Source organism: Diabrotica virgifera, chromosome 7 (genome assembly GCF_917563875.1).
Source record: "Diabrotica virgifera virgifera chromosome 7, PGI_DIABVI_V3a".
Lineage (NCBI taxonomy): Eukaryota > Metazoa > Arthropoda > Insecta > Coleoptera > Chrysomelidae > Diabrotica > Diabrotica virgifera.
The window spans coordinates 81489527-81511383 of NC_065449.1; the positions used below are offsets into that span (position 1 = coordinate 81489527).

Here is a 21857-nt window from a genome sequence, read left to right on the forward strand (position 1 = left end):
CGGAGGTACAGAAAACGATATTCGTATGAGGATACGAAAAGCTCAACAAGCATTCAGCATGCTTAACCCTGTTTGGAGGTCTGGGGAATATACTACAAGGACAAAGATCCGAATATTCCAGTCAAATGTTATGTCTGTTCTACTCTATGGATGTGAATCCTCGAAAGTGACAAAATCCCTTACAGACAAATTGCAGGTCTTTGTTAACAAATGTCTACGAAGAATTGTCCGTATTTTCTGGCCAAACACCATCAGAAATGAAGATCTGCTACACCTGACCCAACAAAAAAAGGGTAGAAAATGAAATAAAATTAAGAAAGTGGGGGTGGATAGGTCACACACTCCGAAAAGATAGTTCCAGTATTGCAAAAACTGCCCTAGAGTGGAATCCCCAAGGAAAAAGAAAAAGAGGTCGCCCAGCACAAACTTGGAGAAGATCCATCATGGACGAGATAAGAAGTCAAGGCAAGTCTTGGAATGAGATGAAGGCCCTAGCGCAGAATAGAACCCGATGGCGCGTTTTCACTGAAGCTCTATGCTCCACTTAGGAGTTCAAGAACATTATATATTATATGACCGAAGTATTGAACCTTTCTCATTTTGATGACGTTGATCAATTCTCGCTATTTGTGCATGGTCTCCAGCACACGTTTGTTGGATGTGTGCTGTCCATGGGATTCTGAGTATGCGACGGTAACACCACAACTCGAACGCTTCTGGTACCTAACAAAACTGCGATTCACCACTAACGTCTTCAGATCTTAATATATTCTCCAATGAATATTAAAAAAAAATGCTTTAAGATCGTGGCTCATGTGTCCAATAAGCATGTGTTCTTTGCAACTCGTGGAATTTGGCTTCATAGGAATAGCAAAAAATGTTGACTTAGCCAATTTTGTTCAAAAGTTCACAGAAGATTTTCCTACCCATCGGTTTCAGGACTCATATATTTTGTGATCGCCAGATGTATTGCCATTTTTAATATGTGTAAGCACTTCTAATTGAACTGTGGGTGCTCCTATAAGAATAAGTGTGCTTGTACTATCTGTTATTTTTTTCTATTGGACGATTAGTATTAAATACGCCTTGTAATATAGTCCTTCCTTCAAAGTGTTGCGCATCTCTTAAGGGGCGTGTGCGTGTGAAAAGATGGCTTAGATTCAGGTACGTTAGCCACGGATTTTTATTTGTTTTTACCATAATCTATTAGTTTTGTTATATTTATACCTGTTTAATTTAAATGACTATATTTGTTTCTTTGAAATAGTTAATCGGTAATTGAATTATCTCCATTTCATGACAACTTAGTAGATACTCTATACTAATTGGAATATACACTTGTGTTTGTCGTAGATTGTAATATAATTGGTCTATGTATCTCTCGTTAATTCATTCAAAGAAAATATGATTCAAATATCTAATCGAAACATTATTACAAAAGCAAACTGATGAATTAACTATTCCTAATTTATGCAGATGTGCCTCATATTTTCCGTGTCGCGTTTTTAATCTCACGATACTAGAAATATCGCGCTTTGGCAGGCTATACTTAAATAGATGGCGAAGGAAGTTGTTGATGTAAAGAAAAATATAAATTTTTTGACTGGCTTGAAATACTGTTCCATTGTTTCCATATTCTAGCTTTGACGTCATTTATTGCATCTGTCGTTAATATCTGAGTTACGATCCCACCCTTTTTTATTGCATCTTTGGCCAATCAGTCCACATTCTCATTACTCAGTCTACCGGCATGTCCTTTTGCCCATATAAATACCACTTCCACTTTAGACAAATTACTATTTATATTACATACAATTTTAGATTTATATGAACTAAAATCAGTCGATTACAATTCTATTGCCATTATTTATTATTGAACGGATGTTTTTTGTTTGAAACATCCATGTACTATTTCTTAATGTTTTATAACAATTCTGCGAATGATACTATTCTTCTGCTTCCTTGCACTTATCAGCTATCCATTTGTCTTTAGCTTGTCGTATTTTCTGGCGAATGTTGTTTTGTACTGCTCTGCATTTTTGTTGGATATTCTTAATTCCGATATGTCTTCTTTATTTTATCAGTATTAGTATCTTCTCAGTCAGCCAGGATTGTTTGACTTGTTTAACATCCTTTTGTATGTATTCCCCAGGAAATAGTTTTGACAGTATTTCATGCTTCTTCCACACTTTGGGTGAATATTGATTAACTTTTTTTCAATCGTCTTTGGACCTCAGATTTAATTTGATCTCCAACATAGGAAGTTGTGGTATTGATGTGTATGTTGTGTGCAGAGGCGTAACAGAGGCCCCCGCAGCATGAAGCTTGCGGAGGTCCCAATGTGTCAGGGGCCCCATCTTGTCGTCTAATATAATATGTAAAAGTATGTCATTTTTATATTATTTTACGCATACATACGCAACGTTTTTTAAGCAGTGTAGTATTGAAAATGAAGGTGTCCATCAGATAGATAATATGTATTAATAAAATTGTAGATATACTCGCTGATAGTAGTTCACTAAGAAAGTTGTTCCCCTCATCAATAATACTATGCAATAATAATAATGTAATCGTTTATTAATTTTTTTCTATTTTATTTTGTACAAATACAGATGAAAAATGTAAGTTGTCATAAACAGTGCATGAATATACACTAATAGCCCAGTAATTAACCGTTTTGGAGTGTAATTATCAGCGTCACGACGGATTTGCTCGACAATTTGGCCAATTTGGGTTCTACTTAGCCTTCACTGGGCGGGTGAAAAACATACGTTTAAAATAAGTCCGGAAATGGATAAATTGGCTAATTATAAGCAACCTTTTTTCACTATTTTTCGAGTTATTTGCAAGTGAAATTGTTTATTTTTCAACAAAAAAACATGTTTTCAGGCGGTTTTTCGCAAATAATTCAAAAATTAAGTATTTTATCGAATTAAATATTATCAGTAGTAATAATTACTGCACGAGAGCTCTAAAATTATCGATTTTTTCCAGAGTGACACTTTGACGGTTTTAATTTTACGACCCGAAGGGTCACTTCCCATCGGGTCGTGAATTATGTCAAAGTGGCACGAGGGCAACAAGTCGATAATAATTTTAGAGATCGAGGCTAATTCGCTCGTTTCATGAATAAAACTGTCTTTTTAAATCATTTTAACTAATATTCTATTGATATCTTCACCTGAATATTTGCTAAACGTGTTTCTTGGTGTTATCTGTGACAAGTTGTAAGACATTAATTGTCATTAATGTCACTGAATGTTCATTTTTGCATAGTAACGAAGGGCATCTGACCTAATGCTTTACGACGGGATATTATAAAAAATTATCACTTTAATTTTTATTTCTGTGGCTTTCTATTGGTCAGAATCTCCTATGAATGAAATAATAAAAAAAATATTTTAAGCAAAATATTTTTGTATTCATGAAGTCCATCGACACAGTAAAAGCAAAGTTCTAGCTCATGAAAAATTGTTCCTATTCGTCCAATTCTAAATCAAATATGTATTTCAACGTGAAATAATCAAAGAATGAAGCACTTTTCAGGGAAACTCGTTAAAACTTTTTTAAATGTTTAAAAAACTCTTTATTTTTATTTTTTAATATTAAAGTTTCTAGCATCAAAACTGAGCGAGTTACGCTCAAAATAAAGGTGTCCCTTTTTTTGGCAAAAAAAAATCGTAAAAATCTCGCCCTATTTAACACCAAAAATAAAATTAATGGTTACTGCTTTACCATTTACTTTATAAATGTATTGTTTATATAATCTGTAAGTCTGACCGGTTCAAAGTTCTTATTCTTGAAAAAATTTGGTTTTATACATACACAGTACGAAAAGTTTTTTTATTTTGGAAAAATGCCCCTTTTCAAAATAACTTAAAAAGTATTAGTGATACAAAAAATCTCAAAAAGTACAAAAATGTAGGTTTTGCTTTCATAAATATTATGGTTTTATTTTATTTTTTTAAGACCAAAATTGGTTAAGATATGGCTGTTCAAAATTTTGCATACACTCGTGATTAGTGACTCGTTCGATCCTTTTCAACTAGAACCTTTTCAAAAATAAACACTTTGAACCGGTGAAAGTTACAGGTCGTACAAAAAAAGGTTAGTAATTTGTAAAGCGGTAATGTTTAGTTTTATTTGGAGTGCTAAATAGGGGGAGATTTTCACAATGATTTTTACTAAAAAATGGGGTTAACGTTATTTTGAGCGCAACTCGCTCAATTTTGACGCAAGAAACTTTTATAAAAAATAAAAATAAAGCTTTTTTACACATTCAGTTTTAATGTGTTTTTTCCGAAGAGTGCTTCATTTTTTTGACTACTTCACGTTGAACGATTCGATTTGAAATTTGACGAATAAGAACAATTTTTCATGAGTTACAACTTTGCTTTTACTGGACTGATAGACATAATTTTTTCGATTTCTTTGTAAGCTACATTTTTCCTAAAAATAGTTTTTTCGTTCAAGTATTTACTTTTTGAGTTATTTGCGAAAAACCCCCTGAAAACGTGGTTTTATTGTTGAACAATAAATATTTTAACTCGCAAATAACTTGAAAAGTATAACTTGACCACTTCGGTGGTGACACAGAAAATTACACGGTATCTCCGTATTTCACGATCATTTACTGAGCTATAACCACCCCCTCATCTATGGCTATAACGCATGTACGTTTGTGTTACACAAGACGCATTTAGTAATTTTTCGGGGGGGGGGGGGCGACGGAATTTGTTACGCCACTGGTTGTGTGTGATTTGATCTCCAACATTTACTTACATTGAACGTTTCCACTGATAGATCAATGGAATAGTTAAAATAATTGATTCTTTTTAGCAAGACGAAGGGAAGAAAAAAATAAAACAACTTATATAGTTTCATAATAGATAACACTTTATTTGTGGGCTATAATAGTAATTGAACTAAGTTGTTGAACTAAATCAGTACATTCTTAAATGACTAGAAATTCTAATATACAATAGATTTAACCCCAATATTTTTCACAATAGGTGCAACATTTATCCAACAACTGGCCAGGTTAAGTTTAGGAATGTAATCAAAAATTTTCTTTTTACACAAAAAACAATAGGATATACATGAACAGTAACAACTTTTTTAGTCATATAATATAACATCCTTTGTCCCTTACAACAAAAAATATACATCTTGTTTTTTTTACATTTACGATAATATAAAGAATAAAGGAGGTTTCTTAATATACTTTTTGGACTTACAACGTAATAAATAAATAAGTTTAAACTGTGTGGTCACAGATTGACTATCCACTGATTTTTGTGGAGAAAAACGATAGAATGACTAATTTTTCCACCGTGAATGCAGTATACCTCAATATGTTGAGAATCCTGCTCTTTGGTTAAATTGTCTGAAAACAAAGTAATTGGAACCGGCGAAACTGCTTGGATATTTATAATATTATCTTAATAACATTCTTAATAAAGCACCATTATTAAAATGGTCATTTTGACATTGACAGGTTGTACAATCTGTCCTATTGATATGTATCTACATGTCACTCAATAAATGAATTACAAATTTATAGGAACTTTAAACAATTTATTTAGTGCTAGTGCTATGTGTTAGTGCTATATTCTGCACTTTCGTTAAAAAATAACATTTTTTCAATTTTACAATTGGCAACAATTTACTTAAGCTGTTCTAAAGGTTTATTTGCGGTCCTCTAGTTTTCAATGGTGGCCATTACCTACTTGCCAAATGAACTTCCGAGTTTGTTATTATGGGTGAACAAACATCAACCAAAGATATATTGTTATGGTGACATATTGTCAAAAAGAGATTCTAGGACAATAGAGCTGAAAAAAAGAGGAGAATGTGGACGAGAGGGAAACATAAAATTGAACCTTAGAAAAAAAAAGCCAAGAATTTAAGCAATATTTAGCGCTATGGATTTATAGGAGATGAAAAAAAATCACAACTTTTATTGAAACAGTTAAAGATTCATTGAAGATGTTCCGAGTTTGTCTTTCTTAGAAAGATACCGGATCTATTGTACCAAGAGAAGACGTAATGAACTCGCAAAGATATAGATTGGAAACATAAACTAAGGTAAGTTGATGACGATGGTCAGTCTGTTTTTCAACAAGATTCTAATCTATGTCATATATCCAATTTCATGATGGAATAATTCAAGGCCAAAAACATGTCTTGACTGGCCAGGGAACTCACCGGATCTTAATCCCATTGAAAATCTGGAGACTTTTGTAAAAGATAGACTTCAAAATAGATTACACAACAACAACAAAACTTATTACATACGGCTATATAATACATATGGTTACAAGATGAAAAATCGTAAAAACATGTTGATTCTATGCTAAAACGTGTTTCTATGTCAAAGGAAGTTATAAAAGTAAAAAGAGGACATATTACTATTAAAACAATTTACATTGTTTCTTCTATAATTTGTTGTGATTAGGATATACAAATGTTTGTTCTTTATACAGTGTTAGACCGATTTAGAATGTCTAGTGCCTTAGTATTTATGAGTTCCAATAAACAATTTTCAAATTCTTGTTGTTGGGTATATTGAACACTGATTAGGTACATTATAATTCATAAAATTAAGGCAGGGAACACAATTGTAACCAAATGTGTTGTATGTGCAAACAAAAATATTGATATTAATACCATACAGTAATTATGCCTATTAATTATTAATAGGCACATTAGGACAGAACATCAAGTTTAAAACCAGCCTAGACAAAAGAGTTATATAGCAAACTATAGCAAACTAAATACAGTTGCAAGATCAAGGTATGCGTCAACTAAAAGCCTTTAACTAGTGGAACAATTGAGGGGGTTAGAAGTAAAAGGTTTTAAGTGCACTTTTTTTTTAATTCTACTCTAAGTACAGATTCGCATACTTGAATGGTATTAGAACTTGGTGGTAAAACGATTTAAGCATATTTCGTCCTACAGTCGCCATCTAACGCCATTACATTTAGATCACTGAAAACAATTGCAGTTTACTTTGGTAGTAAACAGGTTTAACTGTGCGCTTGAACCGTTTTACCACAAAACTATTTTTAGTATTCTGTAAAAACAAATAGTAATAAACGAGTTTAAGTGCGCTTGAACCATTTTACCACAAAACTATTTTTAGTATTCTGTAATGTGTAAACACATGTTAATACAGGACTAATTTCAAGTAAATAAATATTAGATTTGTGACCAATTTTGAAGACTAATTAAGTATTATGCAACGTGGCAGTTGTAGTTACACTGTGAATAACAGCTGGGACAAAAATGATTAGTAATATGTAGTTAACATCTGCACTTGAACCGTTTTACCAGTAACATTTATTAACACCATGTACCGATTCAAGTACATTTTTTTACTAATTGAAAAAAAGGAAGGATATAATAGTAAGAGTAATAATATACCCTTATATTTTTATCTTTTTTTAGTACATTGTACACTAGACATATTTTAGTTTAATGACTCCCAGAATTTATAAAACTCAAACAACTTTGAAGCTGATTATCTCATAACTATCAAAACTGCACTTAAACCCTTTTACGTCTGGCTCCCTCAATTAGTATATTTAGTCCAATTTTGCTAGTGAGAGGTTTTCGAGACTCGCGGTAAAACACTTAAGGTTTCTTACCTAAATTGACCTAACCTTTGAACTATTATGCATCACTGTGTGTAATAGAGGGTGGTAGAAAAAAATAGAAAGAGAAAAGGAAATAAAAAAGCTGTGCCCATGACAAATTCAAAATTTAGCTATTTAAGCAGTTATACATCCTTCAGATGCGATGGAAGGACAATATTATAAAAGCTGCAGGAACTAACTGGAACAGCGCAGCCAAGGACAGACGGAACTGGAAAGATTTAAGGGAATGTCTATGTCCAAAGTTGGATAGAAATGGGTTAAATAAGAAGAATATATCCTTCAACTACTCGTTTTCCTTAACCCTTTCGCGCCACATTTAAAGGAAAGAAAAATATGAATATGTATAACTTCTATCAATGAATCATTTGATGGACTGAGCCTCATATTGAAAATCCAATTTCCATAGATTTCAATTGAAAGGTAAAGATCAGCAAACATATTTGGTGTGATATAATAATCCATATTGGTAAGAAGTTATAAACTAGAGAATATCAAAATGCGACAGGGTCCATGACGAGAATGTTGTGTAGTGGACCAGAAAATCATGGAACACAGCCACAAGCTCCACAAGGAATATGGGCTCCTACAGGGTGACTTAAGAAGAATAGTGAGAAACTGATACCAAACAGTCAAGAAGAGATAATATTTTAAGTTCTGCTTGCAGATGGAACTAACTGAATCATGGTAATAATAAACTAAATTTATGTCGTAACAAAAAGGCGATGTAATAAAGGCTAGATTTAGATTGACTACTAAAAAAAAATTCAAAATATATAATCGGTTTTAACAAAGTATACAGGAACAAACCTAATTTTACTGTTTTGAACAGTTTCTTATCTTTATTATCTCGATTTTGCTAAATCAGGTACAAATGTTCATTTTATAAAAATGCTACAAAAATAAAAGTTCATTGAATGACACCAATACACTAGTAAGAAATATGCCAAGCAGTTTGTAAGTTTTATCTCGTTAAAAAAATATAGTTGGACACAAAAATATATTTAAGTTAACATATACTCAGTCTTTTTCACAAACACGAAAATTAGGCAGTAAGTTCATAATCTGTTTTTTGGAAGCACTAGTCACTTCAGACATACACTCGTCTAAGAAAAATAATTCGATATTCTCCGAAACTATTATACAGGTAACAATCTAAATCTTGGTCATTTAACCAGACTTTGACGAAGAAAAATCAAAATGTTTATTATTATGGAAGTATTTTTATTTAAAATAAAAATTTTGACTCTTAATATTTAGCAAATAATGTGCAAATATTTCAATATTACGACCCATTATTTCATAAGTATATTAAAAGAATTTAACAGAACAACGCTTAAAAACAATAATTATGCACAATTATATTTAAAATAATTAGCCGTAATACGTAAATGCATATCAAAAAGTAATTCTTTTTTCAAAATTTTCCAAAAAAAACATTTTTATTTTTCTTCTGGTACATTTTTATTGATCTTCTTTCGAGGTATTTTAAAGTCCGGCTTTAAACAAAGTTTATTCTACGACTTATATGTGCGGATAACATCTCTAATGACGGCTCTGCACAGGGGACAGTGGCCACCCCCTTTACCACGCCATTGTTGCAAAGCGCATTCGTAACACATACACATGTGCCCGCACATGTAAAGTACTGCGTCGATGGGGTGCTCATAACAAATGGTACATTCAGCTCCAGCTCCCAAAGGAGCTCCGTTTTGTTCTACCCAAGACAACGGTGTCGAATAAGTGCTCGAGTCCGAGATGGGCTGAAAAAGAAATAGTATATTTAATATATTTGTAGTTTGAATATTTATATATAACTTATTAGACCACCTGCACAACATACGATACAAGATCTACGCAAATATGCGCATATGAGGATGATGTTGCCATAATAAGCCGCAAGAAAAGGGAGCTGATACCTTTGGTCCACATAGAAATGAAAGTAAAACAAAATATATGGAGTACACAAAGTCGAATCAACATGAGAATCTGAAGATAGACAACCATACTCACGAATATGCTTCCACTCTACGTAGGTAACGTTAATTTGTCCAATTCGTTCCTCTATTTGCGCATGTGCAAGCAATGTCATATTGAATTTCGTGCTAAAATTTAAATCATGTATCATGTGCAGTGGACCGATCACGGCTAAGAAAAACGATAATAAATAATATTATTATTTCTTCAACTACTAGATTTCATAGCATCTAAATGTGCTTTTAAACAAATGTTAGGGTAGATTTTATTAAATTATTTATCTTTTTAATATGTGGTAGAAACAGATGAAGCAAGTTTAAACTATAAAAAATAGGTTAGGTTAAATCATAATATTTTCAAATAGATTGGATAAGTAGATAGGAATTAAAATGGACCGATGCCAACGGAAAAGGCGGTATTATTTTATCAGATTGGACACTTTACTACATATTTATTTTAGAGTGTAGTGTGCTTAAAGTGCAATTTAAACAATTAATGGATTCCATGTCCATGGTTACTTGGTGGAAATTCATATCAAATGAGAAGAGTTGAAAGTCCTATTTATGTTGTGTTATGATGGGATGATGAAATGTGTCAGTATTTTGTACTAGATAAAAAATAGCAAGATTCCCGAATCATCATTGTAAATCAAGAACAAGGCTTTTAAGATATTAGACTTTTGGCATCCATTTATCCAACGCCGTAATAGGCATGAGGAAAAAGACAAGAAGAGAACAATACTTTGGGCAACTTGCTACTTTTTTATCTAATACAAAATACTGACACAATTCATCATCTCATCCTAACTATTAGGGTGGCTATTAGAGCCACCTCAGAAAATTTTACTTTTGTTTAATAATGGTATGTAAATTTTTTCTTTATACGATCCATGTTGCCTTTGAAACTTTAGAAATGGATGGTATGTTTCTGTTGGAGTGATTAGTGTTGAATAATAAAGTTTTTATTTCTGCTATTTTCCTTGATGAGATGTCTTTGGCCTTTCCCATGATGTTCTGGTACCACTAGTGTAACGAACATGCAATGTTTACTAAATTCAAAAAAAAAAATAGTATGACTGTCAGAATATCACTAGAGAGCAATGGAAACTCTCAAAGTTTATTATAAATATATAAATATATTATTATTTATTGCATTCATTAAGTGCGACAAGACAGTCAAATGGTAACAAACGCATTAATATATTATACACGTCAATGATACCCTTTCTCTAAAACATTGAATTTTACTAGGTGGCTCTAATAATTTGATCACCCACTGTATGTTACATAGACTGACAGAAATATCCATGTCATAAATAACTTCGAGATAGAAGATAGAATTGTGCATCATGCAACAAATATGTAGCAGTAAACAATGGGTACAAGGAACAAACAATTAACAGAATCTAAAATCAAAAACTCCATTAAATGCCCTGAAATTAGTCTTCCCATTATCACATAAAAAACCCAGTACCTATCTTCTGCTCTATCACAGGTAAGATATCAACAAATATGTAGCCAAACACATAAAAAGAAAGGAATAACACCAGCTTTGAGAACTAACAACAACTTAATAAACAAATATTTTAAATAAATCTTGTGGGAAGATTGAAAACAAAAGTTTTGTGTTTATTGTTAGACATGAATTTCCACCAAGTAACCATCGAATCCATCAATTGTTTTAATTACACTTTAAGCACACTACACTCTAAAATAAATGTGTAGTAAAGTGTCCAATCTGATAAAATAATTACCGTCTTTTCCGTTGGCATCGGTCCTGTTTAATTCGTATCTACTTATTTGAAAATATCCAATACCTATATTTGAAAATATTATCATTTAACCTAACCTATTATTTTAGACTTGCTTCATCAATTTCTATCACATATCTAAAAGATAAATAATTTAATTAAAATCTACCCTAACATTTGTTTAAAAGCACATTTAGATATTATGAATACTATGAAAGTATGAAATCTAGTAGTTGAAGAAAGAATAATCTTTTTTCTTAACCGTGATAGGTCCACTGCACATGATTTAAATTTTGGCACGAAATTCAATATGACATTGCTTGCACATGCACAAATAAAGGAACGAATTTGACAAATTAACGTCTCCTCTCTACGTAGGCTCAATATAATAAATGACAGCAACAACACCAGTTAAGAATTACAAGCATGGATCGTTATGCATACAAAGACTTAATGAAAAGTAATTTACTGAATCGTGTGTCTAAGCTTAGAATCTACAAAACAGTAATTAGACCAGTGGTCACATATGGATGTGAAACGTGGACCCCTCTTAGCCACTGATGAAAATCAACTGAGAATATTTGAGCGCAGAATACTAAGAAAGATATTTGAACCAACCCATTTCAGGATGGTTCGTGGAGAATTAAAATAAACTACGAGCTGGATGAACTGATGCAGAGCCCAGATATTGATAGATTTGTAAAGTCACAAAGACCAAACTGGCTTGGTCACTTAGAAAGAATGCCAGATAATCGAGCTGTAAAAGTAAACCGGAGATGAAAGCCCCCAGGAAATAGAACAAGAGGAAGGCCCAGTAAAAGATGGATAGACGACGTAAAAGACCTTAAAATCATGAACATCAGGCAGTGGCGAAGTATTCATAGGGCAAAATGGAAAAACATTGTTAAGCAGGTCAAGACTCACAAAGGGTTGTAGCACGATTAGAGGAAGAAGACTTATTACGCCAAAAGAGAACCATACTAATATTAGAAGGTATGTTCAATTCGAGGAATTCGAGATATCAGGGTTGAAAACATAATAAACCATTAAAAAATTGAAATTGAATATTTTCGTTTGACTGAGCGCAAAAAATATCTTGAAATTCCTCGGAACACTTGTGTTTGGAGAATCTAATAATGATTCGTGTATGTCAAATTCGGTCTAAAATTGCTCATGGCAGAACAGAAAGATTCGAGTAGAGGTCACTCCGGTCATGACTTAATGATGAAAATATGCCTAAAAAGAGCATTACTGGTGCTGAGTAGTGGGACAATTCAATCGAATACGAAGATGACACTGAATACCGTAGTTGGTTGGTTCAATGTTGAAGAACAAATTATTGAAAATAAAATAATTAATACTTACTTCGATGTAATTACTGCTGCATGTTGACATCATAGTTCCAGTTGGCAAATTAGATGCAGTTGGAACAGGGGCCATTACTGTGCTTGGTGATACAGATGGTTGATGATTAGAATGTCCAGGATATGAATTTTGTTGACTAGGATGACTGTTTACTGAATTCTGTGAGGTATGATGCTGGTGGTGTGTAACAGGAACTGGTGCAGCTGTGCTAATTATATTCGCGTGTGCGGGAGGTAGAATGACTGACAATACTGCTCCACCATTGGCGCTAGGTTGGACTTGAATATCTGCAGGAGCAACGCAGCACACCCTAGAATTTGAATTCTGCATAGCTGAATTCCTACGGATTTCTGATTGGCTATTAATACTGTTCATAGATTCACTAGTTGGAGTTATTATCCTTCTCTCAGGATTTCTAGTAGGTGTAACTGGTGCAGAACTACTTAATACCCGGATCCGTTGAGTGGAACCATATATATCGAAAAATGCCCATAATCTCAAGGTTTGGTCAACATGCATTACAACTAAGGGAGCTCCTAGGTTTTTACAAATTTGTACCTCGCCATTTTGGGATATGCAAAAACTGATTTCATCGCCTTTATTTAGATTCCTAGCAAAATCTCTGCTTAATACCCAATATTCTGGTCTATCCAAAAGAAAATTGGAATCGTCAGGTAAATCACCTTGGGACAGTAGGGCTGGATCACAGGAAGTCAAACCCAAACTTAAACAACCTTGGAATATTGGTTCTGTACCTAAAATTTGAACAACTATCCTTTCTCCTATCTGTAGAGGTCTGTAGGTGAATACGTAACCTTGGCAAAATTCTGTATCCGTTCGTAAAGCAACACTTCTATTATTGGCCAAAAACTTTACATTTCTGCCTCTAGTTCTATGCAACGGCATAGCTTGATAATTAAGTTGGGCAGGTTGGTAGCGCAGTAAAGGAAGTGCTGTGTCTTCACTTGGTTGTATGGACATTTGTTGCATTGGATATGTTATTCTTTCAACTGCGTCTTGTCTATTACTATCACAGTTTGAAGTAATATATCTCGAAGAATTATTCAACTGGTGCCTAATATCTACAAATTCTATAGCTGTAGAGTTTCCGTAAACATCTATTAAACACCAAAGAGGACCACGAGTTTCTACGTTGCTGAAGAATATACCCTTTTCTTCGCCATTAATTCCAAAGTGGACATCTCCAGTAGAAGTAACGTAGTAGAAAAGGATGGTACCTTGACTACAGAAACGTTCAGGAAGAGCCTTGGCCCAGTATCCCGGTTTGTTTGTGAGGTCGGGACAAGCATATTTTGGTAGACCATATCTGAGACTAGTGGGATCATTGTAGGTGAAACCAAATCTGATGACTCCAGACCAATTGTTAGAAATCTCCATAAATTTGATGCAAACCTAAAAAATAAAAAAATATTAAAAAAACGTTAACAAGTAGATGTTCAAAGTTTAATAACAAAACAAATATTATTGACAGAAACTAAAACTAATTAAACGTTAAAAATAGAGAGCAATGAAAACACTGAATTATTGAACTGTCTAAAATAATCTTTTTCTACAACCACTATTCAAAATGCACTTTTCTGCACAGTTTAATGTTAGCAAACTTGATATTTTCTCACAGCATAAGATATTTGACATTAATGTGCAGAAAAGTGACGTTTCTGTGCCGGAAAGTTCCATTCTGCACAGTTGACTACCTCATTCTGAGTAACGTCATATTCTGTTTACATACGTGGTTAAAGTTTAGACAAATATATAACCTATAAGACAATTATTATATTTAACTGTAGAATAGAAATTAAATTATGGACGTTACAACTGTTTTATTTTACAATTTTTGTTCTTAATAAACATGTTATAATTATCAATTAACCAATAAGGATTTAGCAACCTCAACAAGATACGTCGAATGAAGTAGGTTTGGTGGAACTCCGTGACTGCATAAATATATCGTCAAATGTGACATTATTTTGTAATAATTATTTAAAACAGTTTAAATTCAAACAAGTTAAGACAGTGCATTAATATTTTATCTGATTTCTGTGTAATTTGTTTAGGTATAATTAATTTAAATTGTTTAGTATTAATTAAATACAGTTTAAAGTTTATAATTTATTATAATAAATCTTCGTTTGGAAATTGTGATTTTTATTTTTAGAAAAAACTGTGGTTGTAGAAAAAGTATAGTGTGTAACACGTGCAGAAAGGTAATTTCTCACTCGTTTGAATTGCGGCACTCGCTTGCGCTCGTACCGCAACTTTTCAAACTCGTGAGAAATTAGTACCTTTCTGCACTTGTTGCACAATATACTATTTTAAATTTATCTGTTGTCTGTTGCTAACTATGTGATGTGTTTTCATTAGAACTCTCACACTGAAATTCATCAGCCACTACATTTTATTATTGAATCACTAGCAAAATGGACAATTTTTTTGATTTGGATTCGTTCTTGCTGTCGATATTACCTAGAACCAATCTGATTTGATTTCTGTTTGTCTAATGATTTTTATCCACTAATGTTTTTTCCTCAGTTATTCAAGGTGATTGCATTTTATATTAGTAAATAAAATCAACACTTATATATCCAATAATCATTTAATACCAACTCTTCTTCTTCTTCTTCTTCTTCTTCTTCTTCTTGTTCTTCTTCTTCTAATGGCGCTACTTTGTGAGTGTTGGTCTACTTAACAATGTTCTTCCATTCTACCCTGTCGTATACTTTCCTTCGCCACTGCCTGATTTTCCTGGTCTTACCTGGCCTTAAGATCTTCCTCTATATCGCCTATGCATCTTTTACGTGGCCTTCCTCTAGTTCTATTTCCTTAGGGCTTCCATCTCTGGATTACTTTTACAGCTGGATTATCTGGCATTCTTTCTAAGTGACTAAGTCAGATTAGTCTTTGTGACTTTACAAATTTAACAATATCTGCGCTCTGCATTAGTTCATAGCATTCAGAGGTGTAACCAGGTTGATCCTAAGGGGGGGGGTTACAACTACCGGGTGGTATCTGGGGATATGGAATAGTAATGGTGTTAGGCGTACAGAGCTCAAAGTGCAACCAAATGGGGGGGGGTTACAACCCCCAAAACCCCCCACTAGTTACGCCTATGATAGCATTTAACACGAAGTATAAATTACTTTAAATAATTACCTTTTCGTTTACTTTGACGGGCCTCGAACTGAAGGCAATTCCTTTACAGAAACTCTCGACTCTTCTAGCTACAGTTCCATCCCTTGATATCCTAATATTCTCGCCATGGATATTATGGAACAGCAAAGGAGGTAAATTGTTTGTACCTCCATTAGATGAGGAACGGGAAACTGCAACAAAAGTAATATTTTAGTTTTTAATACATTAACTATAAAAATAATAACAATTTATAAAAACAAGATTTGTATCGCAGACGAAGATATTAAAGTGTTAACAACCATACTATAATTTTATATGTAGTAGATAAATATCTATAATAGGGCTTTTCATCGACTCTCATTTGTTTCGAGCCTCTGTCATACGTTGCAGTCTGTTTACATACATTATATGAATATTATACACAGATTATACAACGTAATATGACAGAAGCTCGAAACAAACGAGAGTCGATGAAATGCCCTATTATTATTACATGATTATTACACTCACTTTTATTATGTATCATGACTTTACAATAATCCTTCCTTACATTACATCCTTCGTATCATAAACCATATTTTTATGATGGTATTAATTACTAGTAACTAATAAGTAATAGTAACTAATAAAATAATTCAATCCCAAAAAGCACTCCCGATAAAATTAAAATATGCTAATGCTAAAACCTCGATTGTGATGATGTGATAATATTATGAACTAGTTAAATACTTGATATTCTGTGTTTATATTACTTTTTTCTACAACCGTGTTAAAAATGCAAATTTTAGCACTTCATACGAGCGTTAAAAATGCTACTTTAAGGCACTAGTGCTTTAAAAAAAATTAAGGCACTGCAGAGCGTATTGACCGAATATGTAATTTTGATGTAATGTCAAAAAAATATAAAATTGGAATGTCAGTCAAGTTCAAGTAAAGTTTTTGTAGATATTGTCCTGTAATTACGTTTGTAGAAAAAATATTGTATGATATGCGTGTTAAAAAGTACATTTTTAAGGCACTCATGTGAATTGCAGAACTCGCTTTCGCTCATTCTGCAAACTTTCCCATGCGTGCCTTAAACGTGTACTTTTAACACTTATATCATAAATAACTAGTGTCTACGATAAAAATTCAAATAATTAATATACCTACATATTATAGTACATTTTAATTTGATACTCATATGGAAAATTTGTATATTATGTATTAATATTCAACGTAAAGATAATAAAATTATAGTTGATAAAATTTCTCATGTTTAATTGATAAAATATGAGTAAACCACCAGATGATGAAAATACTCCATCCAAAAACAACATTTGACTCAATGCTAAAACAGCACAAAAATTTCTTGTCTTGCTTAAATGAAGACCGATTGACTTTAGACAATGGAACTAGAGATCCTACTAATATCTATTTATAGAGCTAAATGCAATAAATGTGATTAGAAATCATGTTTACTGAAATTAAAAACAATGAATAACCATTATCCCTTATTTAATGCGATCAAATTGAATTTAACGAATATTTTTTCTCCATATCCTATAATTTTTTTCTACTCTCATACTTTAATATATCAATTATGATGTCACTAAAATGTATCATAATGGTAGGGGCGCCCAAGCGGGGATTTTTGCAGATACTCGAGCGCGTCAGATTATCATATGGGGAGAAACCTGGTACCCTGCAGATGTACCTATACCATATATTGGCTCTAAACACAGGGAAGTTCGTTAAGGGGGCCCGAACAAAAATCTATCCTTAAAAAAACTCGAAATTGTCAGATTAAGATAAGGTAAGTTAAGTGCATGCAAAAGAGTGTCCCAAAATTTCACAAGAACAAAGCCAATATTTCGCGAAATGAATGACAGATCGAAAAACTGAAAAACATGTGCTCAATATTTTTTAAAAATCTATCGAATGATGCCAAAAGCAACTTCCCACGGAGAGGGGTGGGGGGTACATTTAATATTTTAAATACGAATCCCGCGATATTTCGCGAAATGAACAACAGATCGAAAAACTGTAAAATACACTTATTCAATATTTTTGAAAAATCTATCGAATGGCACCAAACACGACTCCCCACGGAGGTGGGGTGAGGGTTACTTTAAAATCTTAAATAAGAGCCCCCGTTTTTTATTGCAGATTTGGATTCCTCGAATCCAAATCTGCCAAATCCTCGAATCTTGGATCGAAACATTTTTTCGAATTATGGATAAATGGCGTTGTAATCGGAATAAACGATTGTTGGAAGTGAAAAATTAAATTAAAAAATGGCAAGCGCCCACTAAAATGGAAAACTTTACTTAATTTTTTTTTGTTTTAAGACCTACTCTTCACAACCCAATAGGTCCCCATAACGCTCGAGTGACTGCACATTTAGCATACTTTGCTCCCCTACCCTAAATAAGCTTCACTATGATACAGATTTTTAACCAATAGGATCGCGGGAGGACGTTCAGACTCGAAGATGGCACATGCGTAATGAGCAATGTCAGGTAAGATTCGTTCGTTTTGACAGTTGATAATATAAACAAACAATATTGAATATTTAAACAAATTGAAATAATTATTTATCCTTTCCCGTTATCTATTCATTTTTAATAAACAAATCAAACAAAGATTTTCTATAAAATGTATTGTGACAAAATAAATAAATTTGAATTGTATGATATAAGTTATCTAACGTTTTTTTTAGATTTTCTACGATTCATCAAGGGAAAATCAATTGCGGGGAGGCTACTGTTCATAAAAATTACACTTTTAAAAATTAAACTGTTTAAAATATATTTATTGCGTTGAAATCATAATAATAGAAGTATAACTAAAGTGGGTATAAAGTACACACACTCTTTTTTTTTTGTTGTGAATGATCGTAGAAAAAATCATGTATATAACTTGCATTGAATTATTGTCATTATGATGCTCGTCTTCCATACGACACTCGCCCCTTCGCGGCTCATTACTCGCGAGTATCCGTCATACTCGCATCATATTGACCGTCATTACATGCTCGTTGCATAATATTCTATTTCAAATTTACTATAATTTTATGGCCCTGGCACAACAATCCCACTCTCCAGTGTTGGGAACACTGAGAAATTATTTATTTTCTACGAAGAGTAACAGATATTCACATACATTAGTTACATTTTTCAGATATTCGAGAAGTCAATGATTACGGGAAAGTATTATTATGGTGCAAATTACACATTTAAATTCAGAATCTACGATTCTTTTTCAAAGATCTCTTCAGGTGAGCGTATCGATTAATTTCTTCACGTTCTCACTGGTCCAGATGATGCCGTGGGAAACATTTCAGACAAAGAAATCACGAGCTTCATCTCTTTCTGTGTTTATCTCTATTCAGCTCCAGCGTGCTTATAATCATCCTTGAGCTAATTACGTAATTATAAGAAAAAAGTATGTTTGAATATCAGGCAGGGACGTTTCATAAGAATTTAACGTCGATATTTACTATTCTGAATAATAAGAATGTATTAATTGACGGTAAGATGCATCAAGGACATTGACAGGTAGGTTTCTAGAAAAGAAAGTATAAAATTGATGGTCCATAAATGATTTTAATGTTGATAATTTTATGCATAAATAGATAGATATGCATTCTAGAATGAGCTGAGATGTAAATACGTGTAATAATATTAATACCTATATTAGTGACTAGGGGACCGTTCAAGTATTACGTAACGCAGGTGGGGGGGGGGGGGTCAAAAATTGCGTTACGCAATAGGTAAACTCCCATAAGAGCGCGTTACGTAGGGGGGGTTAAAAATCTTCAAAAATCGCGTTACGTAATACTTGAACGCTCCCTAGTGACACAAAGGGATAAGGTGTAGACTTCTTCTTCTTCTTAAAGTTCCGCTCCTATCGGAGATTGGAAATCATTCTGGCAATTATAATTTTGTTGGTTACGCGCCGGAATAGTTCAATTGAGCTGCATCCAAACCATTCACGGAGATTGCGTAGCCACGAGATTTTACGTCTTCCTACGCTTCTTCTGCCTTTGATTTTGCCCTGCATTATATTCCTTAATAGCTCGTATTTTTCACCTCTCATGATGTGCCCCAAGTATTCCAACTTCCTGATTTTTATGGAATTTAAAACTTCGCATTATTTTCCTAGTTGTTCGAGCACTTGTGCGTTTGTTTTACGATCTGTCCATGATATTTTCAGAATACGTCTATAACACCACATTTCGAATGCTTCTAGGTTTTTAATGTTGGATTGTTTTAGTGTCCATGCCTCAACCCCATACAAAAGGGTGGAGAAAATATAACAACGAAGCATTCTTATCCGGAGCGTCATATTGATATTGCTATTACAGAAAAGTTTCCTCATTCTGTTAAAAATGGATCGTGCAATTTCAATGCGGCATCTTATTTCTTTTGTCTGATCAGTATCTTCTGTGATCCATGCTCCAAGGTATTTGTACGAAGATATTTGCTCAATTTTTGTATTATCCAGTACTAGTCTAACTCTGCTGTTTTGTGCTTTTGTAAATACCATGAACTTGGTTTTCTTCAAATTTATTTTTAGTCCATAATCGTTGCAATGTATATTTAGTTGTTGAGCAAGGTGTTGCAATTCTTCCAGTGTTCCCGCTAGAAGTGCGGTATCGTCAGCATATCTTATATTATTAAGTGGCTCACCGTTTATTATTAGGCCCTCATTGACTTCGGCCAACGCTAATTCTGAGATGGCTTCACTATATAAATTAAATAACAATGGTGATAAAATACACCCCTGGCGCACCCACGACGAATCTGGATATCCTCAGTCAGTTCATTTTCAAGAAGTTTCAGGTGTAGACTATTATGTAATAAAAAAATAATACTATTTTCGTAATCATGAGTTTTTGCTAATGTAGACGTGCATGGAGTTTTTAACAGCTACTCGAATTAAAATGGCTTCTTTTCAAGGGCGGATCCAGGAAGGGGGCCATGGGGGCCATGGCCCCCTCCGAGTATTTAAAAAAATATAAATTTAAATATTTGCAGTTCGTATGTTTTTAGTTTCAAACACGTAGATATGTACAAAACAGGGGATAAATATGTCTTCTGGACTAGAATTGAACAAAAGCAGTAACGGAAGCTTTGAGACTGTCATAGGATGTTTTGTACATCAAAATGTTGATAATTTTACAAAGTGCCAATTGTTAAAACGACCTCTGCAGCCATCAAAATCGTATCAATTTCCATATTCTGTACACACAAAGAATAAAAAAAAATGAAGCGTTACTTTGGTCACCAGCACTTAGAACAAAGGAGTTGGATGGTAATTTCGCACATTAAAAAGGGAAGCATTAAGTTTTATTTTTATAATGAAAAATATGGTCACAATAAAGGGATGACAGCCCAATGCCTTGTCACGAAAACTTTAACATACTTCGTCAAACTCATGGGCGAAGACGGAGCCATACAAACCCATAAAAAACATCATACCACAAGGAGTGCGTTCAAGTTGGGCTGGATTCTCTACAAAGTTATCGCAACCCGCAAAAGTCAGTCATTAACCAGATAGACTAGAGGTCTAAACCGATACAAGAAAATAGAGAAAGACTACGACCAATAGTAGAGTAGATATGATGGCCTTCTGCTTCTGGGCGTAGATGCTGGACCTAACCTAGCAATGAGAGGAATTGTTACGGTTTAAAATCTCATCACGGGATAAGACTCTTAGACAACACCTATTTTTACACTTTGGGAAAATAGTATTAAACTTGTTGAAAGAACTGCACTGGATCCGAAGAAATGTGTAGGAATCGGTACTGACTTTAAAAACACTTTAATAGCGATAAGTTATGACTGGCTTTATGGAACTCAAACTCAAAAGTGTGTGAAAAGTGCCTTAAAACACATCATTGTAAGCCTAATTTTTTTAAATTACCCGAAGACCCCCCGGTACCTCTCCCCAAAAAAAGTTCATGGCCCCTCCCG

The 21857-nt window shown here is 33.4% G+C and overlaps 1 protein-coding gene across 1 annotated transcript in view; it reads right to left on the reverse strand.

The window, feature by feature from the left end:
- Window positions 1-4870: 4870 nt before the first annotated feature.
- Window positions 4871-21857, reverse strand: part of LOC126888208 (protein neuralized) — a 73219-nt gene continuing 56232 nt past the window's right edge. Inside the window, exons 2-4 of the mRNA XM_050656262.1 lie at window positions 15919-16088; window positions 12748-14160; window positions 4871-9418 (exon numbers count right to left, since the gene is read on the reverse strand). Of these exons, the coding sequence (XP_050512219.1) occupies window positions 9173-9418; window positions 12748-14160; window positions 15919-16088 (1829 nt within the window). The 3' untranslated portion in view covers window positions 4871-9172. The remainder of the gene's footprint in view (window positions 9419-12747; window positions 14161-15918; window positions 16089-21857) is intronic.